This window comes from Gymnoscopelus microlampas, assembly GCF_963454915.1.
Source record: "Gymnoscopelus microlampas genome assembly, chromosome: 11".
NCBI classification, from domain to species: domain Eukaryota; kingdom Metazoa; phylum Chordata; class Actinopteri; order Myctophiformes; family Myctophidae; genus Gymnoscopelus; species Gymnoscopelus microlampas.
This window is the reverse complement of record NC_139948.1, coordinates 22,948,914-22,974,974: the sequence shown is the minus strand read 5'-3', so window position 1 is coordinate 22,974,974 and position 26,061 is coordinate 22,948,914. Positions and strand designations below refer to the sequence as shown.

Below are 26,061 nucleotides of genomic sequence, written 5' to 3'. Positions count from 1 at the left end.
TAGAACTATATCTACGTAAATATAAATGTATATGAATATAGACATGTTACAGATTATATATGTGGCATTAGTGCCATATTAGTGGCAAATCTATATTTACACTGCCCAGGTCAAATCTGATTTATTTATTTGGTTTGTTTGATCTATGTGACCAGAGGATGTAGTGAAGAGTCCACTCTCCACTTCAACTCACTTTTTTAGCCACCCATCGTTTTGTGAAATAGTGCTCTCAACTTTTAAAGATGGTATCGCATTATACTTCTTTGCATTAGTTCATAGTTTTATAAGCTATGGTGGTAGTTTCTGAGTCCTCTAAGTTTAAGAAAATAAGCTAAAGAAGATAAAACATGAGTACTACTGAGAAATATATACATAGATATTAAATATATGTATTGGTCTTTGGTCGCTGTGTGGTGATCGTCGACTTCATCGTTCATGGTTTACAGAGTTCATCCTTTATATTTTCATATATCACTACAACACTTTGTGTGACACAGAAAAGATCATTTCACCACCGTCTCAGAGAAGAACAAATGAACACGCCAAGGGACACTCGTTGTCCCTTTTCAGACAGCAGTGAAAAGATTACTTCGGTGTCACATAGACAAACAAAATCAGATTTGACTTGGCAGTGCAGCCTCTCTCACACAGCCAAATGATCACAGGAGAGAGGCGTTCACCTTTCTCCGATCTCCTATCTCAGACAAAACCAATCGCACCAGCACCACAGAGCACACTGCCTTCAACCATGATCAGTCGCACCAGCATAGCAGAGATAACAGATCAGTCTCAGTGGCCATTCTCAGTAAAGAAGCCATCCTAGTAAGACAATAATTGTCGGCTAGTGTAAGGGGTGGCAATGAAGTATGGATTTTCTTTTAGAGCAGTTGCGATGTAGATGGACAAACGGCAACATACTGAGCCAGTGGGTCAGAAATCTATTCAAACCTTTCAAGCCAACAAAGTGTACACGTCAATAAAGCAACAATGTTCAAACAACTGCTTGGCCACAATTGCCCATCCGTGTTGGCCAAAAGTTGAGCTTGACCTCGCAAATCTAGAATATCTGCAATCTATTATGACAGACAATTGTTTGCGTATTTAAGGGAAAGATGTGTCATATAGTCTCCCGTAATATTGAGGTCAGGTGTACATTTATCTTTTAATGTGAAAACTAAGCAGACTTCCTTCGCTGCTGCTTGGCCCAAATATATAGCAACAACTCTGAAGACGTGAAAACCTAGCTAGCTTCTCATGCAACGTGTAGTCCACAGTTAGCCAGGCCACATTACTACAACAACTATACTACTATTACTGATACTACTACTAATACTATTTATCCAGGGAACACATTTGTAAATCAACATCTTTTTCTCTTTCTTATATCTCTTATCTCTCTTATAGTACTTCAATCCTCGTTCCGTCCAAGTTTTTCCCACCCACCTCAGTGATTGTATATTTGACAATCTCATGGTTTGGTATTAACTTCCTTTCTTACCAGTCCTTTCATCCCTACATATTCCTTCCTACTATTTCAAACCTTTTTCCCCTTTAGTATACCTCCTCGTCCTCACACACACACACACACACACACACACACACACACACACACACACACACACACACACACACACACACACACACACACACACACACACACACGCAAACGCACACATACAGTACACACACAGGTCGTCTTTCCCCAACACCTACCCCAGCTCATTCAAGCACTTAATAAGTGGTGGAGAAAGGTGACAATCCCTGCAGGAAAATGTCCACACGAGGAATGTAAAATAAAATACAAATTGTACGATTAATGACACGATGTGAAGTCCCAGATATTTTATTTTTCCTCTTTGTTGTTGCTGTTGCTGTTGTTGTTGATGTTTATATTGATGTTGATGCTTTTGTTGTTGCACCAAGTGTTTGCTGTCCGGCTTAATCTGGGGTTGGATATGTGTGTCTGGTTGAGGGGAAGGAGAGGTATAGGTTTAGACTTAGGTTTAGGCTTAGGCTTGATTTATATTTAGTTGCACGCAGGTGTTGTGCTGACGATAGCGGATACAAGTTCACAACGCAATGCATTGCGAGCTCGTCGATCTCCTAGTTTTGGTGGCGACACCCACGCGCAGCTAAGTATAAGTCAGGCTTTAATCTGGGGTTTGATACGTGTGTCTGGTTCAGGGGAAGGAGAGGTTTAGCAGGGGAGGATGCAAACCCCTGCTTGCATCACAGAGAGTGCTCGATAAAGTTTTTATAAATATATAAATATATATTCATAAAAGACTCTTGAAAAGTGAGGGCTCAAAGTCCTCGCCACATTTAACGTCTGAGAGAGAAAGCAGGAGTAAAACTGAACTGTAAGTTCACAATTTGGATAAAAAAGATGAAAAAATATTGAGCTGTCTTTTTTTATTATTATTCTTGTTTGTTGTTTTTAATTTGCGTATGATTTTATCGGTAAGTGAATGTCTGTCTTATCTGTGTCAATGCTTTACGGTGTGAGTACGGCTCTGTTTGCACTTTCAGACCATCATTGGTGCAGTTATAGCTTGTCTTCAAATATCACCCTCACAAGGGTCAGAGGGGGCTGCACTTGACTTTCAAACCAACCAGTTCCGAAATTTGCTAATTAAAGCAATATTACCGAGCGCTACCGACTACCGAAAAACTAAACTCACCAATTAAAGGTATCGACTCCGTTTTTGGAGTATTCTAAGACAAATTTCTGTTATTGTCTAATACTTTCTGGCAAAGGTTTCTTTCCATTTCTGAACTTGAAAGAAAGATTTCTTGCATTTCTGCTTCAGCTGGTTGAATTGAAAGTGATTTGTTCAAAACCCTGCCCTCCGCTACTGCTTGATTCTAGTGATCGCTCTGAGCTGCACGTTGGTCCTAAAGCTGATCTTGGTCAAATGTACTTTGCCCCACATCCTAAACGTTTAATCTTCAGATGGTTCAAAGACATTCTGAGCCCCGTTTCAGTGCTTAGGACCAACGTCATCTATTGTTGTATAAATCTGCCGTATGATATAAAGTTAACACAGAAATATGACTTTTTCTTTGTTAAATGAAAACGCTTCACCATACAAAAAACAAAAAATAGTTAAAAAAATATATAAATATATATACACACAAAATCACAAAATAGAAACCAAAAAAAAGAGATTTAACAACTGTTCATACCTCAGTGTATTGCTTTGTACCAGAGTGAAGAGGAGTGATCAGTCATAAAAGCATGGATAATCACTATAGCTGTGGTTTTCAAAACCTGGCTGGGGACCCAAGGTTGACCATGGGAGAGATTCAGATGTGACCTGAAATTGTTGTATAAAAATGTAAACCTTAAAACTCTTGACATTATGACTGGCCAATTCCAGTTTTTTAGAAGCAACTGGCAATGGCGATAGCCTCTTACACAACTCAAAAGCCTAACACATAAGCAGACTTATAAGGTAGTGAGATGCTAACCTTGAAAAGAAAGTGGCTGAATTCTGTTGACACTATGCAATCGCCTATAAAAATGCATTTAGGTCATGAGAAAAGAGAGAAAGTGGGTCCTCAGAATGGAAAACCTTTGAAAATAACTGCTTCACGTGTACCTATTTTGTACTGTTGAACATGAAATAGCAGCATGAAATACCCCACCATGCTCTCTGTCTACTATCGTTGGACAGCAGACATACTCTCTCCCTTCACATTCTGCCCAGGAAAAAAACAGGAGAGGACAGCGGCATCATCGGGGGCCGTAACTGGAGATCCACCACTGGCCAATGTCTAAAATGTAAAACAAATCTTTCATTCCAGTAAAGACATTCACACATGGCACTATTGGCTTTACATGTAAGTCACTGCAGTGACTCGTAATTAACACAACTGTGGATTGAGCTTGATCTCCTATAGGTTACATGGTTTCCATGGTTATTAACAACCGTTGAGCGTAAGGGTCAAGATTATGATGCCCAGACATTAGATGCATCAAAATCTATAATAGTAATCTAATAGTATGCAATCATTGGAGCTAGCAGCGCCCCTCAACTGCCTGTTAGAATTGCACCCCAGATCTTGTACCCTGAGTTCTGGACACCCTCCCACCCCCACCACCCCACCCTCGCTACATCCTTTGGTGATCATGTCCCCTCCTGCGGCTTCCTCCCTGCTGTACTGTGACATCATGCGGTAATCCACACAACCAACCCTCCCTCCTGTACTGTATTAGCCTATAGAAACATCACAACCTTCCTGTACTAGTGGACAATTCTCTCTGTTTGATCGGCGGCCATGTTTTTTGTTTTGTTTTGGCACAGCACAGTGTTGAATGTAAAGCTGAATGAGATGTGGATTCAAGCACTTAACAGTGAGAGCCTGATGAATTTGTCGGTAATGCTGGTCATGAGTTTGTAACGGGCATGGTTAGTGTTTCTTTCTTTCTTTCTTTTTTTCCGTGAGAAATTTTATTCATGGCACAATCAGAGAATGGCATCTCGGGTCTATGCTGTTTGTGTATGTGGCTATGTGACATTCATTTTCGACATGATAAAATAATTTGATATCAATTTTCCGACTCCATCTGTCTTTGTCGTAGGTTCGCAGAAAATACACCGGTGCTGATGCTATGCCAGCTGGAGACGGGGGGTTGGGGGTGGGGTGTAAAGATTGAGTTGTACAAAATTTAGTTTATTTATTTCCAATATGGTACCACACTGACAAACATAAACACAGAGATAACAAGAAATACAGATAACACAGGTGATACTTAAAATAACAATCTCTAGGACCTTATACTGTTGGAGTAAAAAACACACAAAAAAAACATTTTGTATGTTATTTTAAGTGTCCATTCATCACGATAGATAGATAGATCACTAAGTATATATTTACATGAGTAATTCATTCAATACTTTTCATCAATGTAACAGTACCGTTACTTGAGTACTGTATTTGACTATCGTACTCTTTCAACCCACGCCCAACAGTACAACAGAAATACAAGTGTGAGTGTTTCTTAAATTTGAAATCAATGTATATGTAATAAGTTATTTTTTCTGTTAAAAATATGACAATTTGTCAAGAGACAATTGTCAAAAGGGTTGCTCGACAAAGTATAAATGAGTCTTCAGTGTGCTATGTTTGGGTTCTTCTCCAGAGATGTTTTCCTGCCCACAGAAGCAATCATGGTCTGATGAGACAGCTTTGATTTTGTACTCAAAACATATTTTCCAGTTGATGATGCTCTTAATCACTCTCCACTTGCAGTGATTTTCACCTCCCTCTGGCTTCTTTGTGTGTGTTTTCTCTACTCCACCAAATAAACTAGACCAGTGGTTCTCAAACATTTTAATTTCAAGGACCCAACTCTCGGAGTTACAGACCATTTGGACCTTCTCAAGGAACCCTGATGGTCCCTGGACCCTACTTTGAGAACCACTGAACTAGACTATCGGTGACCTCTGGGTCAGGAGAAGACATCTGTTCCAACAGAACTCCACCGCCACACCAGTCAGCTGACAAGTTCTGCCGAATTAATGCTATTTGACTTCAATAGATATTAGTATGACACTATGCAAACTTTTGATCTGTGGTGTTAGCCTGCTTAAGTACCAGATGGGCTTAATCATTTGGACATTATCAATGACTTAGAGATAATTACTGCCATAAGAATACATTTGCTTCAAAGAACAGTTCCCAGAAAATGTTGATGCTGTCCACAATACCATATTCTGCCAAGAGAGAGATTGCATTTTCTTGCAATGAAAATGACTATTAATTATTTGTTATGAGAAGTGGGGACTGCTACATGCAATTAAGCTGTGAGGCAGTTGACTATCAACATAATATCAACTGCTAGATTTGTGAAAAAATTCTTCAATAACATCATTTCAAGTCCCTTCAGTAAAGCAACTTGCATTGAGGTTGTTGGCAAGGTAATGATGTAATAAAGGCAGTTTTTGCTTCCCACCAATGCCCAAATTTTTATGCTGTAGCCCCTCCCTCTCAACACATGTTGAGAACACAGAACACAGTTGGCGTGCTTTGCAAGAGAGACAGCAGAGCAAATTATTGCCGGTATTATTGCCGAATGCATGGAGATATAAAGTGTGTGTGTGTGTGTGTGTGTGTGTGTGTGTGTGTGTGTGTGTGTGTGTGTGTGTGTGTGTGTGTGTGTGTGTGTGTGTGTGTGTGTGTGTGTGTGTGTGCGTGCGTGTGTGTGCATTGGTATGTGTGACTCCCTTTTCACTCAAACACAAACTACCAAAGTGACACAGACTGACAGAATGGGACATCCATTACAGATTTTTCCACTCCACTAGCGAAAAAGGCCCGCCAGCCACAGTCTAAAAATAGCATGCTAGTACTGTAGCTATAATGCCAACATCAGCTGACACAGGTCCATTCATTCAGCTTCTACTGTCTCACGCTAGAAATTACATTCCCGTAGAGATAATCACAGTGTCACAGTAAATGTAAGTGATGTCATAATCAAAAATGAATTGGAATAGCTAGAACGTGGTATAGTGTTATTAGTGGACCATAGTGTCATTAATATGATGATTTTGATTCACTTCCTGAAAATACTGTCGTTTTGTAATGAAACATATATGAAGGATCAGGATGTACTTTAGTGAAATGTTGACAACTCTGCTGACATGGTGATGTCTAATGTGCTTAAACAAGACTCATTTTCACACCAATACCATGGCAGTAGAACTCATTAGCCTAGCCTAGTAGGCCTCTAGAGGAACCAAAGTGGAGACACCTCTACCGCAGGTGTATCAAAGCATAACTTGTCGGTTGTTTATGTATAGTGAATGCTTCTGTAAAAAATTATGTTGTCGATCCTCCCCCAAAAAGGGACCAAAAGGGACGTCTATCTGCTTTATCTCTGGAAATTATAATGATCAGATTGTCACCAAATTGGAGTGGATGTTCACAGATAGTTATTGCATGCCATAAAAGCAAAAGAGTTCATCAATACCGTTGTCCTGTTTTGAAATGTACTTAAACACTTGTGAATTATAGGCAGAAAATAAATACAAAATTAAAAATACAAAATATATTGTTATGTTATAATCCAATACATAGCTATATCAAACTATATTTAGGGGCCTATGTCACAGCTGAGTATTTAATTTCCATCCAGTTGATTACTAATCAGCATTTCACAAGGTTACATCACACAGTTAGCTCACGCAAGGATGTGCCAGCTACCTGTTTGACATGAGATTCACCTGCAGAACACCTAATGACTGAGGAGTTTCACCTGAGACAGATTCACAGAGAGACACATTATGGTATCTCAATATGAATGCAGCGAGGCATGGGGGAAAAGTGCCTAGCGCCAAGTAGGGCATCACATGAGGATTATCCCCTAGCTGTCATGACATAAGGAATATGCTGTGCAAAGACATTAATGTTGGAGCCCTTTTCCCCACTTTCTGTTACTTTGGAGTACATACTATATACTTAAGCTTGTCCACATCAAAACAGGACTGTTGTCAAGAGGAACAACAGTGTTGCAAACCAAGAAACAGCTCACAGGCCAAGTGTTGGAGAAGTCATATGAAGCAGGTAAGTGCTCACCATCGCAATATACCTGTTTTTTGAAACTCCACTTTGTGTTATGTGCTAGATGTTTAGACAAGGTACTCGCAGCCAGACTGTTGCCCCACAATTTTCAAATGTTTCCGGTACATACAATCTGGGACTCGGAAGCTCTGATCATGATTAAAATATAAACGGATGTGAAGCCTCCTCCCCACTTCCGTTTCGTCTTTACAGACGCGCAAATGTATCCTACTATAAATCAAAAGCATATATAGCTTGATGATTCCTCTTTCGGATTTCGGGAGGTGTAGTTCCAGGCTATATACTGTAGCATTCGGAGATTGTGGAATAGTTGTCTGGCTACGCGAGACTAACAAGGTACTGATAGTAAACAGAAAACACAATGGGTTGGCTCAGTTGTGGCACAAACGTGCATAATCAAATCAGAATTCTTAAGAGAACTTTTCAGCTAGATGAAAGGAAGCCTCGTGGGTGAACTCCAAGCACACTCCCAGTGAGCAGAGCCAAAGTTTAAAAAGCCTTTTAATGTCTCAGGGCCTGTACACACATTCAAATGAAAGTTAAACCCGCCAAAGGGACGCCGACCGGTTTCGACAAGTGTTCCCCTGGGTGTGGCTAAGGTCTTTTCAGCTAGCCAGTGTGTCTGGATGTTGTTGGAGAGGTTGAGCACGACTCAACGGCATCGTCCACATTAATGTTTGCCTGGTATGCAAACTGCAAGGGGTCCAGGAAGTCACACACCAGGGGCTTGGGGTGCTGCAGTCTTTTTCTTCTTTTTTTTTGAGGCGCTGCAGTCTCTCAAAGATCTTCATGTGACATCAGAGCAACTTGCCTGTAGTCATGGAGAGTGCTGCGTGGTCCCTTCTTACGCACTGGGACAATAATGCAGGCTTTGTCCATGGGCCATTGAATGTCCATGACATTCCAGAGCTGGGGCACCTTCTTCAGCCTCAGGAAGAGGTTGAAAACGTGCTGGAATGCTGCTGCATGCTGCCGGACACATGCATTGAGCAAACTGGAAACAACCAACATTTTACTAGAAGCAGAACATTCATTTGAAATCTCTAATGTATTGTTTTAGTTCCTACGACATTTAACAAGTTGGATTTGTCTTCATCTGCAATTGAGATTTCACAAGAAAAACTTATTATTTCTGTCCAAACTCCCAAATGTCATACAAAATTTGTAACCCAAAATGTATGACCAGTTGTCTTTCTAACTCCCCCACTGTTGTCCTGTGGCTTACTTACTCTCCAATCTTCCCCCAGCTCCTTCTTGACCCCCACAGTGTCTCCCAGATCCCTCTTCTTCCTGATCAATGTTGGTACAAGCCTTAGATTTGTGGTCTGTCAGCTCCCTCCCAAGTGCTTCTGAGCAGCCATTATCTGGGTGAAGCTGAAACTGAATTCCCCACGGCATTAATAAAGTCTACACAGCCTAGCCGGGTAGCTCATTTATCATGACACACACTAGCTCTGAAATGAAATGCAATATGACAGTATAGCAAATGAGACTGTCACTTAATGTTGCATGAGTCAGCTCATCTGATCATCTCATCAGTTGTTATTGGATATTATTTGTTTGAACAATAATGGAAGTGATAGCAGATGGTGGAATAACTGGCTATTGAAGGATACATCTATGGATTGATTTGCCCTAGTATTGCCTGCACAGCAATTCTTGGGATGTTTGGTTTACTTGCACAATGTGATGAATAACATTTCTCCAGCTCAATTTTGGAAGTACGATAGAGCACCATATCACACATAACCTATAAACAGTGGAATGCTTTCACGTTTTTTTTTTGTGGTCCAAAGACGAGAGCTCTACGTACCGACTGAGATACCCGGACACAGATTTTTGACCCATCCTAAAGGAACAGTGAGCAGCCACAGTGAAGCAGCTGGGAACTCCATGTGTGATGCAAACTTGGTCAAGGGCATTGTCAGGAGTATGTACATGCATGTCTTTTGGTACATTATATATACTTTTGGTATACCACCTTTCAGATTTTTTGTTATTTTGTGTGATTTTCTTTGGTTAAAATAAGTGTTAAATAGCTCTATATTCCGATAGTACTCATTGCTATATTGTGAGTGTTTGTTCAGTAACAGGAGTCTCCATGTCTCTCCAGCTCTTTATTAAACAGAAAATGCATTTTCAGGTCAGGATACCAATTTTATCCACTCAGGATAGAGAACTCAGACAGGATACAGATTAACCAAGTGAAATTAGAAGTGATGACACAAAGAAATGAGTAGAAACATTTTGAACTGGAACACTACAAAATGTAAGCTGATAAATGGGTACTCTCTGCTGATTGGCTGCCATTTTGTCACCTACTGTACCTGGAAATGTATTTTCTGTTTAATAAAGAGCTGGAGAGACATGGAGACTCCTGTTACTGAACAAACATTCTATAGCAATTATTACTATCAGAATATAGTGCTTTAACCTTTTAACAAAAACCTTTTTGTTTTAACCAAAATATATCACTTACCCTTTAAATATGTTTAAGTATTACAAATATTTTATAAGACATGGTTCACTTTGTTCCACATGTCTCAAAAACAAAACTGACAAGTCAGACAGTCAGTCAGACAGACAAACAAAACACGGCTCTCCACAAACATGCATACAACTCAAAACATATAGACGTGCACGTACACTCACACATTTGCACATGTGCAAATAATCAGTCATGTACGCACATACTCTCTCTCTCACTCACACACACACACACGCACACGCGCGCGCACACGCGCACGCACACGCGCACACACACACTCTCTCCTATACGTTCTCACAAAATGCAAACACTTAAGCACACATGGCTGAACCTCCCTCCCCCTACCCAGGGTTCATTCATGCAGACCAGAGTTACGTAACAGTTTTACCCTCTGCTCTCCTCAGAGACGGAGACATGTCCTCAACTCAACTCTCTTTGTCACGCCAGGACACACAAAGACAGAGGACAGATGAAAGAGAGGGAGATGAGGGTGAATGAGCAGGCAATTAGAGAGAGAGAGAGAGAGAGAGAGCGAGAGAGAGAGAGCGAGAGAGAGAGAGAGAGATGAAGATAATTAAAGGACCATGCCACTGTTAGCCTACTATTGTTCAAGGGTGTTGTTGACAATGGACTCCACTGTCAACATCAGCCACATAGTTTGAACAAACCTTGACCATTTCCCCCCAAATTTCGTGAGATATTGTGTTTTTGGCTTTCAATAAATGTTACAGAATGTATCTGAACATTTTTGTCAATTTTAGCTGTAACTCACTGTATTGCTTTAAAAAGAAAGCCCTCTTCAAGCTAAGATTCTCCTTGCAACACTTGTAAGGAATGATGTGTGAATCTAAATGACTTGTATTCAAGTAATAATACAGTAATTTAAAAAAAAAGAACAGTATAGTGACTCTCAAAAGGTGAATTACCTATGCCTAGCAACGTGTCTCATCCTGGTTGACTTCCACACCATTTGAACAAGAATGGCAGTGAATGACCTTTACAAACTAGAAGTTTCACATCTAGAGTTCGGGCCGCTACGCGCTAAGCGTACGTACGTATGTCTGAGTCATAATGAAAGGGTCCTTGTCAGAGTACCTGTTGTACCTGTCTGTCTGTGTCCCTTTATGCCCATTTATGGAGATCTCTGTATCTGTCAGTCCTTGTCCCTTTTATACCCATATATGGAGATCCCTGGTTCCTTCAAATTGACCTGTGCTCCACCATGAGGCAGACTGTCCAAACCTCACGCAAATCGATACACATTATCTGTAGTCATGTGATCAAGACGTATCTGTCAGATATTTCAGATTTCATTCCAATTGGCTGTGACTGCCTTCCAAAATGTGCAGGTCCTGGGTAGGCAACGTAGCCTAGCTCAGAGGGGGAGCGCACTTTTCTATTTTATCTGTTGTCTGTAGTATTGGCCTAAACAGCTATTTTGACATTTTATTTTTGGTTGTGGGGCTACCCTTTTGTTGTGTGTGTGTGTGTGTGTGTGTGTGTGTGTGTGTGTGTGTGTGTGTGTGTGTGTGTGTGTGTGTGTGTGTGTGTGTGTGTGTGTGTGTGTGTGTGTGTGTGTGTGTGTGTGTGTGTGTGTGTGTGTGTGTGTGTGTGTGTGTGTGTGTGTGTGCGTGCGTGCGTGCGTGCGTGCGTGCGTGTGTTAGAGAGAGAGGCTTAATAATGGATGCAATGATTTGTGCTGAATTAAATCCCTACGATGTCACTGTACCCAAGTGTGTAAAAATAACTTAGGGATAAGTAATTGAGAGGTAACAGTGAGAACAAAGTTAAATCAAAATAATTAATTTGTGCCAAATAACTACCATCCCAGGGTATTAGTTGGCAGAGGAGGGATTTCCCAGCATGCCTCAAGGCGCGCCTTTGTTCTGTTGTGTTATTGTGGTAGGGGGTAGTCACATTGCAGAAAGCAGCCCCTCTCATCTTGCCATCAGGAGTAGAGTTAGTTTGGAGACACATTGCTGTCAGTGTTATAAATAACAGATTCCGATCACCAGAGGTTACCATACCTGATTCAACCCACAGTACATTACATTGGTATCAGAAGTGGGATAGCGAGCGTCATTTGAGGGAATCAACTCTGCCCTTCAGCATCTTGTGGAATAGCCCAAAAGGGAGCAAGTCAAACATCGGTGCTCAAACAGACCAGTGCAGGCCATGAGCGCCGACGAGAGCTGATAGGCCACACCAACTCTGTACTGGGAATCAAACTGCCGATCTCTGGTTTCTGCGATAGCCGTCGTCCAAACCTTCCTACAGACGGAACACTAAAAGATGATTCCTCAAACTTGGAGGTATACTGGCTAGTGACGGCAGTCAGACACCAATGCTTTGATATGACTCAAAACTTAATTTCCATTGGAACCACCGTTTCAAAGCTTGTATTGGTGCGGCTGGGGTGTCCGTAATAACAGTCCATGGAAACCTGCGAAATGGGAGACATAAAAACTCTGGGGAGTGAGTCTCCGGATTTTGAATTAGTGGCAAGCCTTACTGGAGTGTGAATCCATACAGCGTGCACTGATGAGACATGAACCCACACAACCAAAGGGATGAAGAAAAGAGAGAGGAAAGGGATGGAAGGAAGAGGGGAGGGGATGGTTTGTAAGCTGTCGTGGTAGGTGTATGTGTATAGTTGTCGTTGTTCAGTTATCATTGCGTTTGTACAACTGGTAAAGAACTTGGTAGCAATCCTGAACAACAATTATGAAAGATTTCATATGGTCAATGGCTCAATGGTCATGACCCTTTCTATACTGCTCGATCCCATAGGGTCAAAACAATTATCAGGTATATAAGCAGCATTCCAACGACATCCGACACTCACCAACAGAACAGCCGTCCACATCTTCCCAACCGGAACCAGCAGCACCAATTATAGAAAATCCATCCTCTATACTGTCTGCAGGTAATGCTATAAATAGTTAATCGATAATCGATAAAATACAGGACAAAATAAGTGAAAGTAAAAAGAGGATACAAATGGAAAACTTTCAATACTGATTACAGTCATATTTGTCTTCCAGATCTTAACATTTGGGAAATTCTTGACATTGATGCCACTGAGGCAAGGAAATCAATGAATGCTACTGCAAATGCTTCAGTGGAGCTGCAGCTGAATATGACTTATCCACCGAAGACCCACTGGTGTACTGGATAAACCATCAGAATGTGTACCCCCATTTGTTTACACTGGCAAAACTATTCATCTGTATGCCAGCGTCATCTGCTCCTGTTTTGTTTTTAGTTTTTTTCCCAGCATGGAGAAGTTGCAAGAAATTAAGTAAGCGTCTCAATGTAAAAACAGTTTACTTTTTTTATTTATTGATTAAGTCTTTGAGTGTTCCCCATCCCACATAATCACCCCCTGCCCTGTTTACACAAGCACACAATTCCTATGCCATATTTTCCCAGTACATCCTCTGTTTCCCAAGCAAATACTCTCCCAAATATTACATTGCACACATTCATCAATCTTTATTTGTACATATTTGAACATACGCACACACGCACATACGCGTGCGCGCGCGTCTGTGTGTGTGTTGTGGAGTGTCGCTTGCCGCCTGAGCTATCTGCCGTCTCCACCAAGGCGAGCAGAGTGCTGAGGAGAGGTTTCAGCACCAGAGACAGGGCAGAGCACTTGGGCAAGTAGTGGAAGGAAGGTATGTGCCTGTTTTCATCCTCAATCAGCTTGATATGATGACACCTCAGGTCTGATTGCCAGAGTGGTGACAGCCTGGTCTGATCAGCCCAACCCTATAAATGTTTGCTTTAACCTCTCCTCAGATGAAGCTCACTCCCTTGGTGAATGGACGCAGGCTCGGGCGGTAAGTTAAAACACACTCCAACATGTGCCCTTATTAGGCTTGTTAAGACTAATTATGGTTTCTACTCTCTTCCTAGGCACCATAGGGCACTTCATGCATGGACTATAATAATAATAATAATGGATTTTATTTATAACGCACTTTACATTTGCAAGAAATCTCAAAGTGCTACAGAAGGCAATTGCAAAAAACAAAAAACAAAGACATCACACCAATAAAAGAAAACAACAATTAGGAGACTAGAGTAAAACTATTAAAACATGTGGCATAAAGCCTAGAGGTAAAACCAGCTAAGGAAAAGCTTTTCTAAAAAGACTAGGAACTGTTGTTGAAATACCCCAATCCGGGAGGAATTTCTGTTATAGTTTTCCCCTACCTGCCTTTGTTAAAGTTTCCCCCCAATAAAAGACTGCTGTTTATGCAAATCAAGTGACTCTGTGGTTGGTTTTGGTCAGCACTCCTCACTGTGTGTGTGTGTGTGTGTGTGTGTGTGTGTGTGTGTGTGTGTGTGTGTGTGTGTGTGTGTGTGTGTGTGTGTGTGTGTGTGTGTGTGGTTTGATAATTGTGATTGAGGTTGTTGATTTCTGTTGATGTATCCATTTGTTTTACGTGTGTGTTAATTTGGGGGGAACGGGAGCAACAGGGGACTTGGTTTGGAGACACATTGCTGTGAGTGTTATAAATAAAATACCAGGAATTCCTATCACCAGACGTTGTCATGCCTGATTCAACCTACAGACTACAGTTCATTACAATAAGTTTTGCATCTATTTGTGAAATTATTTGCAGAATAGATCAACAGTGTTATATGGATTCTCTTGAACATTGTGGCATGTTGAGTTGAGCAAATTAGAACAGAAAAATGCAAATCTGTGCCAAAGTGCACATTGATTTAACCATCCACTAATTTTGCTCTAACACTCGATATGACATTCAAGTCCTATGATGACAGGGTGAATGAGTCATGCTATTTAGAAGTAATGCCTTAACTTAAAAACAGTTCACTCCTGTCATCAGACTCCAAATCCCTACTAGAAGTTGGCTGCGTTCACTGTCTGTAATCGTAGAATATTTTGTGAATGAGACTGGGGGAGAGAGATAGGCAGGTCTTGGTGTCACACAGACACAGCTGACAAAACCTTTTGGACGGACTTACTTCCCTGTGTGGTGGCATGAAGTATGGTTTCCATTAAAGGAGGGCGGAGTGATAATTGTTAGGAACCTTACTGGTTCAAATAACATACGAAGGCTATACAGACTGTGAAAAGAATGACGTTCCACTTCTAGCTCTCTGGTGTTTACAGAAGATGTGTGGTCAGCTTGTGATTGGCTGGCTGTTTGGTTGATTGTCAGCGGGATGGGAGGTCATTAGAGTGGGTCACTTCAATAATTGTCTGGTGGATTTGTTACCCTTCTGGTACAGACTGTTGATGGATCTTAGAAGAAGAAGTTAATGTAAGGCTGATAGACTTTTGACATTTAAAGATTTAAGGGCACTCAACTCCTGTCCCTCTATGGATTGTCCTTAAGGGGTGGTCCAAACACTGGGTGTGCATGGCACTCTGGGGCTGACAGTGGTCTGAATGATTTAAAACTTGTTAACCACCTCGTTTTTTGGACCTGGTCCAGTATCCTAGCTGACACAGAAATAGAACCCCAATCACACACACACCAAAACAGATTAAAGGTGGATTTACAGTATAGAGCTATATAACACCTTATCCTCAAGTCTTTGTGGTGCACACCTGATCTTCTTACGTCTGTCTAAACTGGGTTACACCACATGGAGTCTAATTCACTCAGTTTACAATTACAAATAGAATTTAGAATGAGAGATACAAAGGTTACCATACCTGCTGTAAATCACAAATAAAGATATACTGGTTCCAACTGTTAAAAGGCTGTATTCAGGTGAAAGCAGAACTAAGAGCAAGTTTACCCAATTCACTAATTTGATTCAGTTAAACTGAGTTCTGGTCCCTGTCTCCCCCTGCTGGCTATACACGATAAAGCAGTTTTATTAAGGTCACAGAAGCAGGTTTAGCCCTGAGAGGAAAAGCTGGAAAGGTATAGCAGCTGAAAGATTTCAGATTTCACCCACCCCACCAACCACCACACCATCAGCTGTTAAACAACAGAAGAGAAAGAAGGGCACAGTGCAAATACATCAGTGTATATAATGATATATAATTAAGTAGTCAATTTTGAATCAAGATGTGAAGCATAAAGTTGAATCAAGATGTGAATATAGGGAAGAACTCCAATGACAACTTGTTAGAGTAGTGACATATCAAATTACTCCTATTATTTTGGTGCTATCGTAACAGAATTCACAGCACTGAGTGTGAGAGGATTACAAAGAGGTGATGTGGTGGGGTAACTCAACACTCTTGCCAGAACTTTACCAAGTCACCATAACTGTGACCTTTTGGGCATTCATTTATTTGTTTAATGATCTACGTCAATCGTTGCTGTACTGTGTAGTGTGTGTGGTCAGGTTGACATGCCTTAAAAGTTATCTGAATCTCCCAATGTGCAGCTGAATTGAATGCGGCACCTCTTCGAAGACAGCTAGTAGGCTCCGTCCCCTTCAGAACAATTTTGACATGGTTGTTATTGCACATCACCAGCTAAATGATTATAGCATGGGTTAACTTATGACGCTACCACCCCTCCATGAAATGTACAGTAATTGTATATGATTGAGTGATAACTCAATCATAACAATATAGTAGATGACGTATATAATACAAGTAAGATAATCATATCACCCATAATGAACAGAATTTTAAATGTTATGTCTGTTAAATGTAAAAAAGCTTGATCTATATGCTGTCAAATAATATATATATATGTATACAAATATATATAAAGAAAACAAGCATCATTTTTCAGTTTATTATTGAACATATGAAAAGAGAGGTAACAATAACAACAATCACAAGTGTCATTGTATATAAAGTGCACTTTGAATGCAGCAGCAGTGAGATCCGATGAAAGCTTACTAAGCAGCACAAAATGACTCATCTCTGTGCATGACAACTTAATAAAGACCATGTGCCAACAACAAATTTATAAACAATACTTTTGTCTTTGGCTCAAACGTGCAATATGAAGCATGCTGCCGGACAAATTGGTATAAAAGTAAACAATAATGTGCAAAAGGTCTCTATAGAACACTGAAGACAAGACAGAAAATGTAATCCACAAAACTAACAATTGACATACTGTATACTACTATATCTCAGTGTCATAATTGGGACAACAAACCAGCGACTTCGAGGGTACGCCACAATGTTATTGTTTATTTTCACCTGGCAGTGAGTAGTTTCACCAGGAGGACGTAACGTGTGCGAAGGAACACGCTATTCTTCCCAGTTCTCTGCTGAACGGGCACCCGGACCTTCCTTTACAGCTAGTCACTAGTGAAGTGCAGTGACAGAGAACGCCCTGCCCTTGCCGGCTTCCCCCACAATTGTGTTTGTTGGAATTTACGGTGGTGGGCAGGAACTTTACCCCTGCACCACCCTAATGACACAGCTTCATAGACAAATCTGGTTTTAATTTGATGTCACAAGCAAATCTGTATTGTAGCATTGCGTGAAATGGTGCTACGGCTACTTCCGTACCAATGTGAGAGACAGAATTTTTAAAGACCTAATAAAGACTGGTCGTTAAATATAATATGCTTTTTTTGTTTTTCTACAGTACATTACTACTGCACTGCTTTGCAGTGAGCATAACCTGAATAAATCTGATGTATCCTGATATTGTGTGACCCTGACTCCAACCCTAAGCTGAACCCTAACCCTGATCCTAAAAATATGAATAGAACCTTATAACTAACTGCCTATGTAGGCTAGTCATTCCCACGGGTACATCCTGGGACACAGAAATCTGGCAGTGCTCAAAGGTTCAAGGGTAGAAGAGTATAAAAGAGTGGCATTATGTGTGTGTGTGTGGAATGGAGGGAGAGTTAAGGGAATTAGTTGCGCACCGGTGTTGCACACAGAAAATCCCAGATCTACAAGCCAACCACGCGACATGCTGGGACACATTGTGAGCTTGTTGATCTGCTATTTTCCAAGTATAACTCAGGCTTCCATTACCAGTTTTACATTACATCACAGACAATGTTCACCTGCTTATAGAATGCTGGTGTTACATAATAGTGCCAGACGATCACAGTTTGATAATGGATAGACGAGTACAGTACTACATACAGTATAGCATTTCCGTGTACATTGTTTAAAAATTCCTGTTTTCACAAACACAAAGAGCAGTAACAATACACTCTGCTGAACAGTGAGTGTTTGGCAGGGTCCCGCCTTCCCACAAAGAACAGGAGTTTGGCCTGTTCAGCCGCTCAGTGGCATCAGACAGACCGTGAGTCTAAATTGTCTCATTTAAAAAGGTGTGAAAGTGAAGGGTACAACTTCAGCAGAGTTTCACCTTTCCTGTTATGTTCCACTGGCTTCCACTACCCCCCCCCCCCCCCCCCCCCAATTTGTTCTAGAACCTCCCTTAATGAACTGTACTCGTTAAAATGTCAGAAGGGGTGAAAGGAAGTGACATGCAATTAAGCAGACTTCTCTCATTCATTTTCCCGCCAATCTCCTTTTTACTCTCTCTCATTAAGCAGAGTTTTCCCTCATTTTGTACTACCTCTTCTCTCTCTCTCTTTCCCTCTCTCTCTCTCTCTCTCTCTCTCTCTCTCTCTCAATCTCATTTGTTCCAGGGCAATTTCCCCTCAGCTGACAAGCTCTGGTTGAGGCAGCAGAGCTGGCGCAGGAAGCCATCATTTGGTCCGATCTCTCTCTTCTGCCGCACCATGGCCAGCGCGCTGTGCACATCCATGTGATGCTTTAGCATCAGGTAGGCGATAACCAGCGATGGAGATCGACTGTAGCCCTCCCTGCAGTGGACGTACACCTTACCTGGAGGGGGGCACACAGGACAACTTTGTTTTTTTACAACAAGGGTTCTATTAGTTATTGTAATGATAATAATTAAAAGATGAGTGTAGGGATGTTTGATATTATCGGCCTCCCGATATTATCGGACGATATTAGCATAAAAATGTAATATCGGAAAATATCGGTATCGGTATGTGCATACAAAGTTTCACGACAATCGGACGCTGCGTTCATGATTTGAGGCATTTTGTACAAAACGGGCCACTCCTGCAAACTTTGGGAGCCAATCTTAGCCAATCAGGATGGAATATGAAAAATCCAAAATCCGATACTGTGTACCAATGTGCGTGATGTTTGGACAAAATCTGTAGGAGTAATATAAAAAAGGTAACATATATAACAGGCCGATTTGGGGCAGAGGTTCTGCCCTGGCCTCCATGCCTTTGGCCTCCCGGAGACAAAGAACCAATTACCCAAATGCCCCCGGCCCCCAATTAAAAATCGCAGAAACGATAGAAGGCAATAAATGAATACATTTTGACACTCCTCTTTGAATTATTAACATTACAAACTAATAAAAGAACCCTTATTGTAAAAAAAAAGTTGTCCTTTAACTTCAGAAGGACTACTTTATAGCTGGAAGAATGTCCCTATATTTTATTTGAATTATTCTTTTACAAATTGAGTGTATTTAAATGCTGATCTCAGTGGAACAACATGGTCATTGCCAGTGTGAGTTTTAGTTATCTGGTTTTTGGCTTCAGTTCAGCTTCTAAAACATTGACTGGACTCCCATACACCCAGAAATGCTACCAAAAATGACACTTCTGTACAAACAATACTTTTGATGCGACTGACAATAAAGTTTGGCATCTTTTTTCATGCAATTACTGCTGTTTAATGCAGTATTGCAGGCAGGGGGCGGAGTCAGGTAGGCAACTCATCAGGATGATAAACCACACCTGTAGGCAGTGATCTCTTCCCCATGTCACACCTGTGTGTTTTAGCAGCTTCTCAAAGAATGTGTGGAGGCAATAAGGTGAGGAGTTTTGGTTTTACAGCACCAGTGGAGCTATGTTTTTATAATATTAATCTCAGTCAGGAAATTCATGCATTGTACCCTGTCTGTGTGTGATGTGTCTGTCCGTTGCTGATCTTGCATACTACACCAGTGTAATCCTCTTGCTTAATTTGTATTTATGGGCGTGGGTGGACATTGAAACATGAATTTCATTCAACTCTCTTCGTTGACAAAAATTCCCTCCATTCAATCACCACACCGGAACTCTTGCAACCCCTCAACAGGCCCTTCTATAGCCTCAGACCAAAGTATACATTCCCCCTGTACAGTGTTAAGTAATACCCCAAAAAAACATTCCCATTATTAAAACATCTCATTACACTGCTAAGCTGATCAGCATCATATTTCTTGTGCACACTGACAGTAGCCCTTAATTGACTGGCAGTACAAACATAATTGACACTGTATGAGAGAGAGAGGGCGGAAGACTGTAGGGGTGATGTACAACTGTCACTGCATACATCGCTATTATTATTAGGCCATGCCTCCTGGCTGAGATTTGCGCTATACTGAGCTTGTTTTAAAAATAGTTTTGGACAGAGGAAGGCTTATTATTCAATATTTGGCTGGCTCGGGGCAGAGGGGAGAGATAAGCGATACAGGTCATGAATTAGGTTTGAACGTGTTGTCTGTGTGTCTTTTCAGATTCCACCACTCCATTAAAACCGGGAAAGCATCTGTGTCATTTCAGATTTTTGCAGTGGCTATTTAAAAATAGCAGATATACAAGCTTGAAGCACGGCACAAGCTTGTACATCTGCTATTTCTGAACAGAAGTGTGAAAACTACTGATTTAGAAGGCATTTGTAGAATCGGTCTCAGGTCTTAATGGCTTAACAGTACGATTACTAGTTATTGTTATGACAGCTTTGCTTACCTTTGCCATGTTTGTGCGCCAGGGCCTTTTCGATGAAGTCCGCCCCCTCCTCGAAGTAGACGCTGAGGTCGAAGTGGTCGGTATCACTGGCTTGGATGCCATGGTAGACAAGCCCTGTGTCAGCGTAGAACTCTGCGTTGGTGTTGACGTGCATGTAGGAGTTTCCCTCTGCCGCATTCAGGATATGGGTGATGCGCAGACGCTTCAGACGCATTACATTCATCGCCACAAACCTGCCAAAGTGAGGTAGGTGAAAGGTGGTTATGTGTATGACAGGACTAACACACTACCTTATAGAACAACTTTACCGATTTTCCACCTAGATCCCATTGTTCTGATATGAGGAGATCAATAATATAGAGTGGCCAAAATATCCTACGTCTGATGTGTATTTCCCTGTGAAATGTTGACAGTGCAAAACGATGAATCTTCCCAGTGAAAGTCAGATTCAAGTTCTATATTTTTTGTACAATTAAAGGGATAGTTCACCCCCCCCCCCCCCCCCCAAAAAAAAAATCCATGAATTCAAGTCTCCATGGGGTGACTAATCGATAGAAAAAAATGTATTTTTGGGGGTGAACTGTCCCTTTAAGTATAAATTAGATTTTAAGAAGAAAAAACTGAGTGGTTGCCCTCTTGACTTTGTTATACTGTAGAGAACTGTGCACATGTATTGAAGTACCATTATGTACCATATGCATGTACATGCCTACTGTACAGTATATCTGGATTTCTCTATCTATATATCTATCTATCTTTCCATCTCATCCTCTCTCCTGCTCCATCTGCCCATCCTACAGAGATAAAAGACAGCAGTGTTTCTGCTATGTCCATTATTTATGATACGGAGGGAACACCAACACAGGGAACACAGAGTATAGTTCTATAGGCTACATGACTGGCTCAGTTTGAGTGCTAGTCCCTTTAATAGCAACCGCTGTGTAAAAACCTTTTAAAGATGCCATCTGGAAATTCTCTGTCCAGCTAGCAAGATTTCAGTTATTTTCCATGTGTTGGAGAAAAGTTGTTGTTTTGCAAGCAGTTTTAGTACATTACTACTCGAGGATCAGAGGAGGAACTTGGACGTGCATGGAATTATACTTCTTCACAGAAATTAATGCTTGTTAATAAGAAATACTTTGTGGCCCAATTGACCACAAATCCTACCACGGGTGGTATTGGCAGCGTTGCAATGCTGAATTGGAAGGTGGTTGCACTCTATTTTAAAGACGTGATGCGCACGTCGCTTAACACCAACACTACAGGTCACACAATGGACAATTGATATGCATCTAGGCTCATTCCTATGTTAATCCACCTGGTGTGAGTCGGGAGCCTTTGTAAACTTTGTTGAGGTGTGAATTTTAAGTCGTTTTAAATCTATGCGTGTGCCTGCGCGTGCTCCTGGTCAAATAGGTTCCTGCACGGTGTGCAAGGCCGTCCAGTGAGCATTGCACCCCTGAGTATTGGGCACGTTTGACACCACCATTAGACAAAAATGTCCACTTGCAGATAGGATAGTCAGAAATGTAAAATAACATGTTGTACAGTAAGACATTAAAGCTAAAATTGTGGTCCTATGTAACGGGTCCATTTGGTTCCATTTGTACACTCTCAGAGTTAAATTAACATTGATTTTACAATATAAATTGGGGTCCCAGAGATAGCAATGCCATTAAATGGGGGTCCGTAGTCCTAATGCATGTTAAACTGCGGGTCCTTGAAATTAAAATGGTTGAGAATCACTGCTAGAGCCGTAAAAATCTTCTCTTATGGGGATCCCTGAGGCATATCTTTTCAAATGGCGGTCCGCAGGCTAATAAGTGTCAATTTGGGGGTCCTTGACATGAAAAAGTTTGAGAACCACTGGTCTAGTCTATGTGCTGAGTTTGGGAGAACCCCACTTTTCCTGGATGGGTCGAACAACCATTTGCTCCAGAAATCATAGGCCCATTTCTGATGGCCAGCCTCAGCGAGAGGACAAGTGGTCCTCAGTGGAGTTGAGCCCAGCTGTCTGGACCCCCACTTACCGGCGTGGCACTCTGAGCTGCTGGTTTTAGCTAGCGTTATCACTCGGAGAGGCTAGCTGTGCTGACGTAGCAGTGCCCCTTCCGGCTGCGGCTGTGGATAGGGGCATAGACTGTGCCCGAGGCTGAATGATGCCATGTTAGCTCTTCCCCCAAGCAACGCTGGAGAGCTATTAGGCTATTAGGCTCTGAGCTTAGATAGGTTGTGGTTCAAGTTCTAGTGGGCCACAACTATCTGGAGGGACCATTTTTCAATCATCAGGGCCCACTCCCCAGTCACAGTTCGAATCTGTTTCAGACTTGGTGACCAAACCAGGGACAGGAAGTCATGGGTGTTGGCCAGCGTTCCAGGTTGGACCAGGGAGAGAAGCTTCTGTGTACTAGAGACAAGCTCCTGTGTCCATTAGGGCTTGGATGGATGGATGGATTGGACAGTAGATCCCTGACTGTGCTGTACATATATACAGTAGTTTAACGTCGATGATGAATGTGGGACTAGAGGTGCCTGGGCTTAGTGATAGTTCTCTGCATCAGTAGCAGCCAGACTGAGGGTGATGGCTCTTTCCCCACCTCATTTCTCTTCCTTGTGACTGATGGGGGAGACTGGAGGTGCCTGCTGCACTGTCTCTTAGCCACCCATGTCATCCTTCATCCACTCAGCTTGTCCTTCTCAAGCGTGGACATTCAGACTTCAGAGCCCAAATTGTTTCTGCCCATTCTGCTTCTTGAAGGGCGTCATGGAGTGGTCATAGTCCGGAGACGTGCACATGCTCCCGAAGGCGGTAGTGGGGTAACTTGACACTTCCTTTAGGTGGCATGCTGTCATCGAAGCTTGGTGGTGAGAAACGGCGGTCCAAAGCACCTGGAGTCACCAGCGGAGGTGGCATATCGCCAGGCATACTTGGAGGTGCAAGCAATTGCTGCCAGTAGCCTTGGGGTTGTGCCAGCAGATGCTCTTCTAGTTGCTTGCCGCTGGCAAGGCCTGTCCTGCTGGAGAACCATGGGGTTGGCAGTTTATGGGTAACCGGAACAGTCGGTACAACAACCTAGTCGGACCCTTTTTTCTGCAGAACGCTCACCCCCGGGAGGTCACCGGATTTGCGGGTCCGACCATTCCAAGATCGCCGGATATGACTGGGGCGAGTCACACAAGTGGACTTGGTGGCTAGAAATACGTGGGTCCGACCGTTCTGAGGTCATCAGATTTGACCGGGTCCAACTAGGTTGTTGTACCGAACGTTCTTGTATTAAGTGTAGGGGCCCTCTGCTGTCCGCTCTTGGGGGCCAGCGAGAGAGGTCGACATCTTTGGCGATGGGTACTCTCGGGAGGATGTCTTTTCCAGGTGTTCCGCCCAGGCGGACAGGGTTTTGAGTTTAGGGTTAGGCATAGTGTTTGTGAGGTTAAATATTAGGGTTTAAGCACAATCAAGGCAAAACACCAAGGAAAGAGGGAGTCCCGGGTGTGTGTGTGTGTGTGTGTGTGTGCACCAACGCATGCCGGGAAGTACTTCTCTGTCCTCCTTCTCTTCTTCATACGAGTTATTTTACTTCACCAGAGCTGGGGTGTAAAATCTTCTGTAGCCTACTTGTCTATTTTCAGAATTCCCATCTCCCATGGCTTCCTCCCATCTCTGCTCCATTTCGTCTTTTGTAAAAGTGCATTTGCCTCGTCTCCCAGTCCAACCCATGTAAGGTCTTAGATCAGGTTTGGTTTATTTCAAGTTATTCTAATGCTTACTCAAAAACAGGACAAGGCTATAAATTAACAGACAAAATAATAGACTGAACTGAAAATAACCAAAAATAGATAGGCCTAGTCTTTCCATAGGATTAAGTCAGTTGATTCAAAAATGTATCAGGCATTTTATTGATTCTAACACAAATAAGCAGGTTTTTACAATTACATTTTCTAAGCTGAGACATGGTCTGTCTGTATTGATTTGTCCTTTTCCGCGCTGCAGCCTGAATAGAACACAGGACATTGACGTCAACTGATGACCACAACGTGCTGATGGGCGTGTGGGTGTGGGGCCGCAATGTGGAATACAATTGTGTTTTTATTCAATTAAACTTGTATTGTAATCAGGCTAGTTACAGAGTGTCAGAAATGAACAGACAGATCGCCGATCAGAAACAACCGTAATGGAACACTTGTTGTGGACACATGGCGTTATTATCCCGTTACACACTTTTACAATTAGGTTTCAAAACAATAACTCACGCATTGCCGACGTAGATCCTGGGAAACACTTCATGGCAGTGTTGTGTCGGCCAGCTGTAGAAGCCGCTCTCGTCCGTCAACAGATCATTGAGCTGCTGGAGAGTCACGTTGAACTGATCTGACATGTCGACTCGGGCTGGCCTGGCAGGCAGTCTGGCACCGTTATCTTATTGTCTTGACCTGTTGGTTGGAGCGATATTGAAGTCATAACAATATGTGGGAAATCAAAATAAAACCCATGGGAGGGAGGGAGGGATCGGGGTCAAACAGGTGTCTGTTTACAGAGGGAGCAGACGACGGTCCACGGACAGACTTGTAGGGACAACGACGCGCTGTCGCGACTCAGTCACGCCCTCTGTGTAGCAGCCAGTGGTTGAAAAAGTACTCCCATTTTTTACTTAAGTAAAAGTAATCAATACCGCAATGTAGAAATACTCTGTTACAAGTAAAAGTCCGGAATTGCCTTGAGTAAAAGTAGGCCTACAAAAGTATTGGTATCAAAATGTATATACTTATAAAGTACCAAAAGTAGAAAGTAGCCTACTCATTATGCATAAGCTCCCATTTCACGTTTCAAGTTTTAAAATGAAATCTTTTGAAAATAGCAGATCTACAAACTCACAATGTGTTGCATACTGCCTACATCTGAAATAAATAGTCCATGGGCCCAGGTCAGAATTTTCACTAATCAGGGACACTCAAGGTGGCAAATTCTAGTTTGGTATTTTGAAAAGGTCTATATCCCTAGATAATATTTCAACATGATAACCCTTCCCAAGTAGTAGCTTAGTCCTAGTTATCAGCCCTCAATGACACCAACCATAGATCCAAAGAATGAAAAAATCGCCTAACCTTTTTTGAATAGAACATGTCATACAGAGGGAAAAAAACATTATTCAATCTCTTACATTCACTTATTTAACCACATGAACCCTAGCATGCCTATTCTGGGGCAAACATTCAGCAAATGGCATGTCTACAAGCTCACAACACTTCACGTTGTGATACGATGTGAACAG

The 26,061-nt window shown here is 41.9% G+C and overlaps 1 protein-coding gene across 1 annotated transcript; it reads right to left on the bottom strand.

Annotated features, from left to right (window-relative positions):
- Nucleotides 1-18,645: 18,645 nt before the first annotated feature.
- LOC311055589 (dual specificity protein phosphatase 3-like) lies at nucleotides 18,646-25,167 on the bottom strand (the record flags this gene model as incomplete). The annotated part of the gene is made up of 3 exons (XM_084071839.1): nucleotides 18,646-18,857; nucleotides 20,795-21,027; nucleotides 25,043-25,167. The coding sequence occupies 3 exons, from the start codon at nucleotides 25,165-25,167 to the stop codon at nucleotides 18,646-18,648; spliced, it is 570 nt and encodes a 189-aa protein (XP_083927965.1).
- Nucleotides 25,168-26,061: the final 894 nt, after the last annotated feature.